Source organism: Chrysemys picta, chromosome 1, assembly GCF_011386835.1.
Source record: "Chrysemys picta bellii isolate R12L10 chromosome 1, ASM1138683v2, whole genome shotgun sequence".
Taxonomy (NCBI): domain Eukaryota; kingdom Metazoa; phylum Chordata; order Testudines; family Emydidae; genus Chrysemys; species Chrysemys picta.
The window spans coordinates 120,786,096-120,799,137 of NC_088791.1; the positions used below are offsets into that span (position 1 = coordinate 120,786,096).

The 13,042-nt window shown below is 45.7% G+C and overlaps 1 protein-coding gene across 1 annotated transcript; it reads left to right on the forward strand.

Annotated features, from left to right (window-relative positions):
* Positions 1-1,286: 1,286 nt before the first annotated feature.
* LOC135975857 (uncharacterized) lies at positions 1,287-3,333 on the forward strand. The gene is made up of 2 exons (XM_065568662.1): positions 1,287-1,863; positions 2,858-3,333. The coding sequence occupies exons 1-2, from the start codon at positions 1,287-1,289 to the stop codon at positions 3,331-3,333; spliced, it is 1,053 nt and encodes a 350-aa protein (XP_065424734.1).
* The last annotated feature ends 9,709 nt before the right edge of the window (positions 3,334-13,042 follow it).

A 13,042-nucleotide genomic window follows, 5' to 3' on the forward strand; every position in this document is an offset into this window, starting at 1 on the left:
CAGGTAGGTATATCTCCATATACTCAATGGCTCCATGTCTATTTGGCAGCGGTATCAAGCAGAGTGCCCCAAGGGTCAGTCCTGGGGCTGGTTTTGTTCAATATCTTTATTAATGATCTGGAGGATGGCGTTGATTGCACCCTCAGCAAGTTTGCAGATGACACTAAACTGGGAGGAGTGGTAGATACGCTGGAGGGTAGGGATAGGATACAGAGGGACCTAGACAAATTAGAGGATTTGGGCCAAAAGAAATCTGAGTTCAACAAGGAGAAGTGCAGAGTCCTGCACTTATGACGGGAGAATCCCATGCACTGCTACAGACTAGGGACCGATTGGCTGGGCAGCAGTTCTACAGAAAAGGACCTAGGGGTTACAGTGGACGAGAAACTGGATATGAGTCAACAGTGTGCCCTTGTTGCCAAGAAGGTTAATGGCATTTTGGGCTGTAAGTAGGAGCACTGCCAACAGATCGAGGGACGTGATCATTCCTCTCTATTCGGCATTGGTGAGGCTCAACTGGAGTACTGTGTCCAGTTTTGGGCCCCACACTACAAGAAGGATGTGGAAAAATTGGAAAGAGTCCAGCAGAGGGCAACAAAAATTATTAGGAGGCTGGAGCACATGACTTATGAGGAGAGGCTGAGGGAACTGGGATTTTTAATCTGCAGAAGAGAAGAATGAGGGGGGATTTGATAGCTCTTTCAACTACCTGAAAGGGGATTCGAAAGAGGATGGATCTGTTCTCAGTGGTACCAGATGATAGAATAAGGAGTAATGGTCTCAAGTTGCAGTGAGGGAGGTTTAGGCTGGATATTAGGAAAAACTTTTTCACTAGGAAGGTGGTGAAGCACTGGAATGGGTTACCTAGGGAGGTGGTAGAATCTCCTCCTTTAGGCCTGGTCTACACTAGGCGTTTATGTCGAAGTTAGCGCCGTTACATCGAATTAACCCTGCACCCGTCCACACTGCGATGCTATTTAGTTCGACATAGAGGTCTCTTTAATTCGACTTCTGTACTCCTCCCCGACGAGGGGAGTAGGGCTAAATTCGACATGGCCATGTCAAATTAGGCTAGGTGTGGATGGAAATCGATGCTAATAGCTCCAGGAGCTATCCCACAGTGCACCACTCTGACGCTCTGGACAGCAGTGCGAGCTCGGATGCTCTGACCAGCCACACAGGAAAAGCCCCGGGAAAATTTGAATTTGAATTCCTTTTCCTGTCTGGCCAGTTTGAATCTCATTTCCTGTCTGGACATCGTGGCGAGCACAGCAGCACTGGCAACGATGCAGAGCTCTCCAGCAGTGATGGCCGTGCAGTCTGTGAATAGAAAGAGAGCCCCAGCATGGACTGATCGTGAAGTCTTGGATCTCATCGCTGTGTGGGGCGATGAGTCCGTGCTTTCCAAGCTGCGATCCAAAAGAAGGAATGCAAAGATCTACGAGAAGATCTCTAAAGACATGGCAGAGAGAGGATACAGCCGGGATGCAACGCAGTGCCGCGTGAAAATCAAGGAGCTGAGACAAGGCTACCAGAAGACCAAAGAGGCAAACGGACGCTCCGGATCCCATCCCCAGACATCCCGTTTCTACGAGGCACTGCATTCCATCATCGGTGCGGCCGCCACCACTACCCCACCAGTGACCGTGGACTCTGAGGATGGGATACTGTCCACGGCCGGTTCCTCGGACATGTTAGGGGAAGGGGAAGATGAGGAAGGAGATGAGGAGGGCGAGGCAGTCGGCAGCTCTCACAACGCTGATTTCCCCGACAGCCAGGATCTCTTCATCACCCTTACAGAGATCCCCTACGAAGCGTCCCCAGCCGTTACCCCGGACACAGAATCTGGTGAAGGATCAGCCAGTAAGTGTTGTAAACATCTAAACATTTATTTTTAACAAAACAGGAATATTAACAATTAAAAGAATGGGTTGTTCATGATTAGTGTGCCCTAGGCGCTTAACGGTTTACTAATGGGCAGTGCAAGTTTTGAAAAGAAATCTAGCAATGTCCGGTTTTCAGTGATTGTCCTGCACAAGCCGCTCTACTGTTTATTCCCTGCTACTGCAGCTACAGTAAAATGCGGTCTATATGTCCGGGGATAGAGCAGTAATCCTCCTGGGACATCTCGATGAAGCTCTCCTGGAGGTAATTTGAAAGCCGTTGCATGAGGTTCTTGGGGAGAGCGGCCTTATTGGGTCCTCCGAAGTACGACACGTTGCCGCGCCACGAGATTATCAAGTACTCAGGGATCATTGCTCTGCACAGCAGGGCGGCATACGGCCCTGGTCTTTGGAGGCTTTCCCGGAGCATTCTCTCTTTGTCGCTCTCGGAGATCCTCATTAGGGTGATGTCGGCCATGGTGACCTGCTTTTAATTAGGTAGGGGAATGTTAGTGTTGGTACTGCTTTCCCGTTCCTTTACAGAACTGTAACCGCTGGTTTGCAGCCACGCGGTGGAGGCGGGAGAGGGGCAGCCGAAAGGGATCGTTCCCAGGGACAGCCGCGAGGGGGTGGGACAGGGGCAGAGTTCCCGCTTGCCGGATTGCTGGCAGCAGGGACTGACATTGATTTAAATGTGAAATGAGGCCAGTGGTAATATAAAAGTTTTAAACTGCCACAAGTGTACGGCTTACCATGTCTGCCTGCAACAGAAATTCCGTTGTGCTGCCTCGCTTCTCAAATGTGCTGTTCAAGACCCCAGGCACTGAATGCGAAGGCCGAGAATTCGACCTTGTGCTGAGTGCGCATGTGAAAGGTGCTGTGCATGGTCTTGTTCACAGAGAAAGACTATGTTCTTTGTTCACAACTACATTTATCTTTCTGAGGAATTCACTCCCTTTTTCCCATTCCCACAGCCACATCTGCGACTGTCTCACAACCTAGCCTGGAATCACACTCCCAGAGGCTAGCGCGGATTAGGCGTAGGAAGAAGAGGACACGGGAGGACATGTTCTCTGAGCTTATGGCCTGTTCCCAAGCCCAGGCAGCACAGCAGACCCAGTGGCGGGAGAACTTGACCCGAATGCACCAAGCCAACATGGATCGGGAGGAGAGGTGGCGGCAGGAAGACCAGCAGGCGACTCAAACGCTGCTTGGACTACTGAGGGAGCAAACGGACATGCTCCGGCGCCTTGTGGATGTTCTGCAGGAACGGAGGCAGGAGGACAGAGCCCCGCTGCAGTCCATCTCTAACCGCCCTCCCCCGCCACCAAGTCCCATACCCACCTCACCCAAAGTGCAAAGAAGGAGAGGCGGCAGAGTCCCTGCTAAGTCTCACTCCACCCCTGCAGAGAGCTCTAGTAGCAGAAGGCTCTCATTTCCCAAAATTTGAAAAGTTCTTTCCTTCCCGCCTGACAGAAGCCCACGTCCAAGTTTCACCTCCCAATGCCATGTGTAGTTGATAATAAAAAAATCGTTTCTGTTAACTACTGTTTCAATCATGTTCTTTTGGAGGAGGAGGGGAAAGGGGGTTGGTAATTGGACAGGACAGTCTCCTTTGGCAGGGTACATAGTCGGGGGCAGGCACAGCAGCAGGGCACATACACAGTGCAGTGATGCAGTGACTAGTTACCCCGGTTAGTCTGGGAGGTTGTTTTGATGTAATGTTGGGGGGGGGTGGGTTGCTCTGTGACTTTGTGGCGGGGGAGGGCAGTTACAGATCTTAAGCGCCGGTCCTTAGGCAGGATCACAGAGCCACACAGCATGGGATCTGTAACCGTCCTCCCCATGCCACAAAGTCACATAGACCCCCCATACACACAGTCCCGATCAGGAGGGGTGACAGGCTCCGTTGAAACAAGCATCCCACCGCAGCGGAGCCTGTCAATCCTTGAGTTTAGAAGCTGCATTCGCGTCACAACACTACACCCGCTCCGCACCACAGTCTGCGTCCCAGTTTTAAAAAATTCCCGCAAAAACAGTATTAAAGAAAACGGTGTGCTTTAACAAAGTAGAACTATTTTTATTTCGACACGTGTGTTGGAGGGGGGGTGAAGGGGGTATGTAACTGGATAGGATAGTCAACATTAACTGGGTAAAGAAACGGGGGCAGGTTTAGCTTCTCAGTACACAAACTATAAAGTCACAGGTTACCCTGCTCACTCAGGAACTTTGCTTTCAAAGCCTCCCGGATGCACAGCGCTTCCCGCTGGTCTCTTCTAATCGCCCGGCTGTCTGGCTGTGAGTAATCACCAGCCAGGCTATTTTCCTCAACCTCCCACCCCGCCATAAAGGTCTCCCCCTTGCTCTCACAGAGATTGTGGAGCACACAGCAAGCTGCTATAACAATGGGGATATTGGTTTCGCTGAGATCACAGCGAGTCAGTAAGCTTCTCCATCTCCCCTTGAGACGGCCAAAAGCACACTCCACCACCATTCTGCACTTGCTCAGCCGGTAGTTGAAGAGTTCTTTTTCAGTGTCCAGGGCGCCAGTATAGGGCTTCATGAGCCAGGGCATTAGCGGGTAGGCTGGGTCCCCGAGGATGACTATAGGCATCTCCACATCCCCAACAGTTATTTTGTGGTCCGGGAAGTAAATACCTTGTTGCAGCCGTCTAAACAGACCAGAGTTCCTGAAAACACGAGCGTCATGAACCTTGCCCGGCCATCCCACGTAGATGTTGGTAAAACGTCCCCTGTGGTCCACCAGTGCTTGCAGCACCATGGAAAAGTAGCCCTTTCGGTTAATGTACTGGGTGGCCTGGTGGTCCGGTGCCAGGATAGGGATGTGAGTTCCATCTATGGCCCCACCGCAGTTTGGGAATCCCATCGCTGCGAAGCCATCTATGATCGCCTCCACGTTTCCCAGGGTCACTACCTTTGGCAGCAGTACATCAACGATTGCCTTCGCTACTTGCATCACAACAACCCCCACGGTAGATTTGCCCACCCCAAACTGGTTCGCGACTGACCGGTAGCTGTCTGGCGTTGCAAGCTTCCAGAGGGCTATGGCCACTCGCTTCTGTACACTCAGTGCAGCTCGCAACCGGGTGTCACTGCGCTTCAGGGCAGGGGACAGCAACTCACAAAGTTCCAGGAAAGTTCCCTTCCGCATGCGAAAGTTTCGCAGCCACTGGGATTCATCCCAGACCTGCAGCACTATGCGGTCCCACCACTCAGTGCTTGTTTCCCGTGCCCAGAATCGCCGTTCCACGGCATCAACATGACCCATTGCCACTGTGATGTCCTCGGCTCTGGGTCCCCTGCTTTCTGACAGGTCTGTGCTACTCTCAGACTTCAGGACATCACCGCGGTGCCGTAGCCTCCTCGCCTGACTTTTCTGCATCTGCCTCAGGGAAACCTTTATGATAAGCTGCGAGGCGTTGAGAGCGGCCACAACTGCAGCGATGGTCGCAGCGGGCTCCATGCTCGGAGTACAGTGGCGTCCGCGCTGTCAATGACTGGAAAAGCGCGCGAACTGATTTCCCGCCGGCGCTTTCAGGGAGGGAGGGCGGGAGTGATGGACGGATGACGACAGTTTCCCAAAAGCACCCTCGACTCATTTTGTTACCCAGAAGGCATTGCCGGCTACACCCAGAATTCCAATGGGCAGAGGGGACTGCGGGAACTGTGGGATAGCTGCGGGAACTGTGGGATAGACCACAGTGCACCGCTTCGAATGTCGACGCTTTCACCGTTAGTGTGGACGCACAAAGTCGAATTACTGTCCTTAGTGTGGACACACACGTTCGACTTTGCAATATCGATTACAAAAATTCGATGCAAGTAAAATCGAACTACTCTCGTAGTGTAGACAAGGCCTTAGAGGTTTTTAAGGTCAGGCTTCACAAAGCCCTGGCTGTGATGATTTAGTTGAGGATTAGGTCCTGCTTTGAGCAGGGGGTTGGACTAGATGACCTCCTGAGGACCCTTCCAACCCTATGATTCTATGCTTCAGCTTCCCTGTGGAATGTAGCCCTGTGTGAAATGTCAAGTATGTGACTTTTGACAATGCTCCTTAAAATAATCCATATCTGAGACTGATTTCAGAGATAACTAAAGAATTTAACAACCTCCCTAAGTAGAAAGCTTAACCCAACCCTTCACTATGAAGGCACTAGAGCACTTCTATTATATACTTAGGTTCCTTCAGTAAGATGACTTTTGAGAGTAAGGGAAGCAAAAATTGAATCTATATGACAGACTTAGCCTGACATTTAGTGACTGATCTTACAGCACCAATGCAGGGAAAACTCCTATTGATTTATGGTTAAATGCTGCAAGGTCAGGCCCTTTAGAGAATTAATGCTTTCTTTAAAGATCTTTTGATCCTTTCCTTCATTTTACCATATTGTACTGTGTGTGTTTCTCCCCTGCCTACCTGCAGCTGAAAATGTTACCATAAATATTGGTACACTTGTTTAATATTGTACTTGGCCGCAATTGTAATTCTTCCTCTCCAAGAGGATGATATATGAATGTCTGTCATAGCAAGGCCTTTGAATATCTTATCAGTCTGAATACACATCTGTAAGCTGTTTTTGCAGCTCTGTGCAGAGAAATCTGACAGAGGAAGAGTTGGTAGCATCTCCCAACAAGACTTTGTATGGTCACAAATATATTTGTATGCCTTGTAGTAGCCAAGCTATTTCTAAGATGGCAATTTATTGGAGTAAATTAGTAATTAAAGGGCAAGAAATACAGGAACCATTCAAACCAAGAATACTTAATGGTGATATAATGCAAAAATTCATCCATCACAACAAGGTATTGTTTTAGATGAAGAGATCTGAATATTTAGCTGTTGAATACTTAGCCAGGATACATATTCACTGCACCTATAAATCCTCTAAACACATTTCAAGGGATACAGATATACATTGAACACTAGCAGTTTTGCCCCATCAGTCTGTTAGGCAAAAATCCTTAAAAAAATAAATAAAAATTAATCCTCTACTACAGGGCTGACCTTACCATGAGGTGAACTGAGGCGGCCGCCTCAGGTGCCAGACTGGGGGGTGGCGCCACTTGGACCCAGAGTGTAGAAAATTGTGTCTGCTGCTGGTGCATATGTATTCTCTCTGCTCTAGATGCACAGAGATGGTGGAGTGCTGTGCTGTAGGAAGGAGGGCACAAGAGACATAACAGGCAGACAGGAGAAAAGGTGAGAGGGAATAACAGAAAGCAGCAGGAGCTGCAGGGAGAGAGAGGAGGAGGAGCCTCTTATGTACCTCTCTAGTACTCCCAGGAGCCTGGACTGATTAACACCAGCTTCACAGGGAGCTTCCTGTTTCCTGCTGCTTCCCTCAACCCACTTGAGGAGAACAGGCAGTCAACTGAAGTACTAGGAGCCAGTTAGGCCCTTAAGACGCTGATATCTTCCCACACTCAGGCCCTACAACTAGCCTGATTATTTGTCCCCTTCAATTGAATGTTGAGAGCCAATATAGCTGGCACAGAACATCAGTCATGAGTGAAAGAAGAAAACGCCCCTCTGGGGCAGCATTCAGAAAAAGCAAGCAAGCAAAGGAAGCTTTTCTATTTAAGCAGGGAAGGAGCTCTCCTGAGATACATAGACACAAATGTTCACAGTGAGCCTTCCGGCCCCAGTGAGGATGTGAGTGGTGAGGAGATGCCTGATCTTCCAGTTAGTCAGAGTGCAGGTGACCTGGCAGCTACTGCAGCATCCATATCTCCATCTCAAATGGATGTAACCATGCACATTCCTGAATAAAAGTGTAGATCAGAGAAGGGTGTGGTGGAGGCACAAGAAACAACTGCTGCTGAGTTTAGTTCCTTAAGTCTAGATGATCTAGGACTGTGGACCCATTTGAACAGTAGCCTGAGGGACTTCCTTGTACTGCATGGGCCACAGCAAGTGAAAAACTTCATGTTCCCCAAAGACAATGAAAATAGAAGTTTCCATCCAACACATTACTGGTGTGAAATCCCCAATGGTGATAAAGTGGAGAGGCCAGGGCTTATGTACTCAAAAACCCAGAATGCTGCATACTGTTTTTGTTGCAAACTCTTCCAGTCTAATGTTCCAGGAACAAAGGACTGGAAAAATCTGGCTAGAAATCTGGCATGCCATGAGAAGGCAGCAAATCACCAGAGAGCATTCCATAGGTGGAAAGAGCTTGAGATGAGACAAAAGTTAAAGGCCATCATAGATGATCAGCATCCAGAGAAGATTGCATCAGAGTCTCTTTACTGGCAAAATGTTCTGAAAAGACTCATTGCCATTGTGAAAATGCTTGCTACCCAAAACCTAGCAGTGCATGGCACTTCAGATCAGCTGTATGTGCCAAACAATAGAAACTTCCTTAAAATTGTGGAGCTGATGGCTGAGTTTGATGCTGTATTCCAGGAGCATCTAAGAAGAGTCACCACCCAAGAAATGTACATACACCACTACCTTGGAAAAACACTTCAAATGAGATCATACAGTTACTGGCAACAAAAGTCAAACAGAAGATTATGGCAGCTCTGAAGTCAGCAAGATATTACTCTGTTATTCTGGACTGCACACCTGACATCAGCTATACAGAACAAATGACTCTAATGGTGCATTTTGTAACAACAACAGAACCTAGTGAAAATGTCCCTGCAATGGTGACTGTCAGAGAACATTTTCTAGAATGTATTGACATTGATGATACTACAGGAGCTGGTATGACAAATGTGCTTCTTAAAAAGCTGAAAGATACGGGAATTGTGATAGCTGACATGAGAGGTCAGGGCTACAATAATGGTGCCAACATGAGAGGAAAGAACAGATGAGTGCAGACATGGATCCAAGAGTTAAACCCTTGAGCCTTTTTTGTCCCATGCAGTTCTCATTCATTGAACTTGGTGGTCAGTGATGCAACCTCAGCTTCTAGTGAGGCTGCTGAATTTTTTAATGTAATTCACAGCATCTATGTATTTTTCTCTGCATCAACTCATGGATGGCAAATTTTGAAGCAACATCTGGGAACATCGTCTCTGTTACTGAAACCACTGAGTGCCACAAGTGAAGTCAAGTGGAGGCGATAAAGTGGGAAGATAGATGATACCATAGTTGCCATTATGGAGGATAATGCTATGACAGGAACTGTTCATGGGAGAACAGTGGCAGAGGGAAATGGAATCACCAGAAACATACATAACTTCAAATTTCTGTGTGGTTTAGTGCTGTGGCATGATATACTGTTTGAAATAAATGTTGTAAGCAAGAGACTCCAAGGTGTTGACTTTGATATATGTGGAGCAATGGAACAACTGGACAAAGTAAAGTCATACCTACAGTCTTACTGGTCAGATGAGGGATTTCAAAATGTTCTGAAGAGTGCACAGAAGTTGGCAGAGGAACTTCACACTGAAGCTATTTTCCCACCCATTCAAGAATACAATAGTCACCGAAGAAGAAGATATTTTGATAACAAGGCACGGGATAATCCCATAAGAGACCCCAAACAACAATTCAAAGTTGAATTCTTTAACCAGGTACTAGATTGTGCAATACAGTCAGTTGAAGAACGTTTCATGTAGCTCAAGGAACACAGCAGTATATTTGGGATGTTGTATGATATTCCAAAACTCCTCACTATACCTGAAGACCACCTACACCAGCAATGCAGGGCACTAAAGACAGTGTTGACACATGATGACATGAGCAATATTGATGCGAGTGATTTAGGTGATGAACTGAAAGCCCTTTCAAGATACATTTCAGCAGGATCAACTCCAAAGGCTGTTCTGGAATATATGTGCAGTGCACAAATCAGATGACCATCCTCTTTCCAAATGCTTTTGTTGCTCTGCACATACTTCTAACACTTCCTGTAACAGTTGCCAGTGGAAAATGTAGCTTCTCCATGCTGAAGTTCATAAAAACACATCTATGCTCCACAATGACACAGGAGAGGCTGGTCGGCCTTGCAACCATCTCAATAGAGCATGAGCTGGCCCAGACTGTGGACCTTCAGGAAGCAGTTCAAATCTTTGCAACCAAGAAGGCATGGAAAGCAGCACTTTGATTATTCAAACAGATAAAAACACCAGTGTTTACCATGCAGACAAGAAAAGTTACATTTGCTGTTCGAAAGTTAAGTGTTACTTAAAATTTTTGAACAAGGCATTTTAAGTTGTTAGTTCTCCTTTATTGGGGTAGGTAGCAGAGCAGTACCATGAGAGGAGTAGAATAGGAAGAAGGCAGAATTGAGACCTTTCAAAGTTTTGGCCCAAGCAAAACATCATTTGAGCTCCCCGCTTCAGGTGCTAAAATGTTGTGGGCTGGCCCTGCTCTAATACTGGAACACTAAAGAGTAGACATCAAGAGGTCATTGCATAAAGTAAGTTATTTTATTAGGCAGGCAGAGCTGGGTGCACTTAGATTATTGAAGATTTACATTCAAGCATGGTGGCTTGCATAAATTCAAAGATATTCAGCCCACACGGAAACCTGCAAAGCAGAAGAGAGAGAGAGAGAGAGATTTGTCATGAATTGGGCTGTTGAAGTTGAGGGGAAAAGCCCCCATCCTTTGGTGTGTGTGTGTGTGTGTGTGTGTGTGTGTGTGTGTGTGTGTGTGTGTGTGTGTGTGTGTGTGTGTGTGTGTGTGTGAGAGAGAAAGCTAAGGTACCTAAACATGGGCTTAGGAGCCTACCTGCAAGCACTTGCAACCTTTTAGAAATTCATGCCAAGATCTTTTAAAGCAACTCCACTCCCACAAAGTAGGGGTCACTTTGTGAGTAGCCTGGAAACTGGCAGGATACTATTGTTCTCATAGACACATACCAGTTCTCCAAAAAGGGCCATATTTTTGGAGTTCAATGTACCCACCCTACACACACCCCATCATGAATAATTAGAAAGCTTATTTTATGTTCATTTAGATGATGTATGATGTGGAGCTGACAAGTGATGTTGTAAGCCTGTAGGTGAGGTGAAACAATGGTATCCAAAATGAGTGTCATCTTTTTGTTTGTTTGTTTGCTTGCTTGTTTTTTTGCACAGTTCCAGAAACACTGCAACCCGATTAGGACTACAGATTTTACTGTGAAATTCAGTACCCTAATAGGGTGTTTTATTGGTCAAAACTACCAAATTACAATGTATTAAAAAAATTTTATAGATTCTGCATGGGCAAGATTTTTTTTTTCCAGAAATGATGAAAGTGTTTAGCATGTGGCAAAAATGGCAAATAACATTTTGAAATATACTAACATTATATGTTTTCACATTGCATATTCTTAATTGTCAAAGTATCTAACAAGTGACTATTATAGTTTTCTATATTTTCAATTGAAATGTTCTGACCAGATCAGTCTCTCAGTGACAGTTGTACACTAGTAGCAGTATGTAACATGCCCATAGTTTGTACTGCACAGTGAATAGATATAAATGTATGTGAATTCCTAATGTAATGCTTCTCCATTTGCAAGTTTTTGTACATATAATGTAGCATCTAGTCTACCTGGTAGAAGGTTTTAATTAGTTGTTGCCTATGCATGCAGTACTAGCCTTTGAAATATTCTAGAAATTAGCTTTTCAATTCAGTGTCACTTATGCACAGGTCAATATTAATGTTAGAGATGACATTACCCAGCTTCATATTGGGTTTCAGTCAAAATGCTCACTAAACAAAATGGCAACATTAATACTAATATGTAGATCTAACAATATACACCTCTACCTTGATATAACGCTGTCCTCGGGAGCCAAAAAATCTTACCGCATTATAGGTGAAACCGCGTTATATCGAACTTGCTTTGATCCGCCGGAGTGCGCAGCCCCGCCCCGCGGAGCGCTGCTTTACCGTGTTATATCTGAATTTGTGTTATATCGGGTCACGTTATATCACAGTAGAGGTGTACTTTGGGAATCTTACCTCTACACAAGGTACACTATGTGAAGATATTGAGGATACAAGTCCTCTAAAGCTTTCATCAGAGAAGAAGAGCCTTCACAAACCTTGAAAAATGTGCTTATTTGTCAAGAAAATCGCAAGAATGCAAAACTGTCAAAAGCCACCAGTGCTGGATAGAATTCTGTGATGCTGGCAGTAGTAGCCAGGAGAGATGAATTGTACTGGTGGCTATTGGATGAGTTTTCTAGTTTAGATGACGTGCCACTAATACTCTATCACAGGGATTGCTTCAGAAATATACACACAAGTCCAATTTGGCAGGTCAGAGTTGTATTGAACACAAGATGAGAAACTTGACAAAATAGAAGCATTTGAGAGAGCAACCAATCTAAGAGAGGTGATGATGACATATGCAGAACATCTGTAGAAGATATGATGGCGAAGGATGCAGTTTATCATTCAATATGCCTTTTTTTTTCTACATGAGTAAAATGAATCTAGTTAACGGCAACAATACATTGCATTTTATCAGCTGATTGAAGAGAGACAATGGCTTATGTATAATAATAAAGCTCTTCTTCTGTCCAAACTGCTACGAAGATATAAAACCCTGCTTCCCTCAGATGCAGAAATTGCAAGCTGTTCCTGTAACAAATTACAGGCAAGATTAGAAAAACACTACGGTTCTGCAATTTAATTCCATGCACAGCATGGACAAGGCAAGTCTACCATTGTTCTATGTAGTGTAATAACATTAGCTGACACTATCCAAGTTGCTAGTAACCTGAAACAGAAACTTAAGTCATCTAAACGTTTTGTGGATGCTCTTCAGGTGAGTGAGTCTGATGAACAGCTTTCAAGTGAACAAGTTTTCTATAATTATGCTTCAATCCTTTGGTCTGAAACAGGCAAAACGATAATCTCAGAATATTATCCAAAGGTGGTTGTAGTTTAGAGGTCAGTTACTTTTGTGCGTCGGTTGGTAAAGGAGTTTGTCCCTTGGTGGTTAGATAACGAGGCACATAATTCAGCCAGCAATGAGTATCCTCATTCAGAAGACATTCAAAGAAGGTGCCTCTCAGCTGCAGAGTATTTAATATTTCCAAAATTATCACGCTGCTACACATAAGCCTTGCTGCACAGCTACACCATAATTGGTCACATAGTTTAATTGACATACTACGCCTTCATGAATTCTGCATCAATTATGAGTTGAGGTGGTTCATCACAAGTGCTGAAAAAACGGAAGTA

Bases quoted from the DNA above. Each gene is read 5' to 3' on its own strand.
- LOC135975857 (XM_065568662.1), top strand. From the start codon at position 1,287: ATGCAGAGCTCTCCAGCAGTGATGGCCGTGCAGTCTGTGAATAGAAAG. The intron at 1,864-2,857 runs GTAAGTGTTGTA...CCATTCCCACAG, and splicing joins ATCTGGTGAAGGATCAGCCA to CCACATCTGCGACTGTCTCA.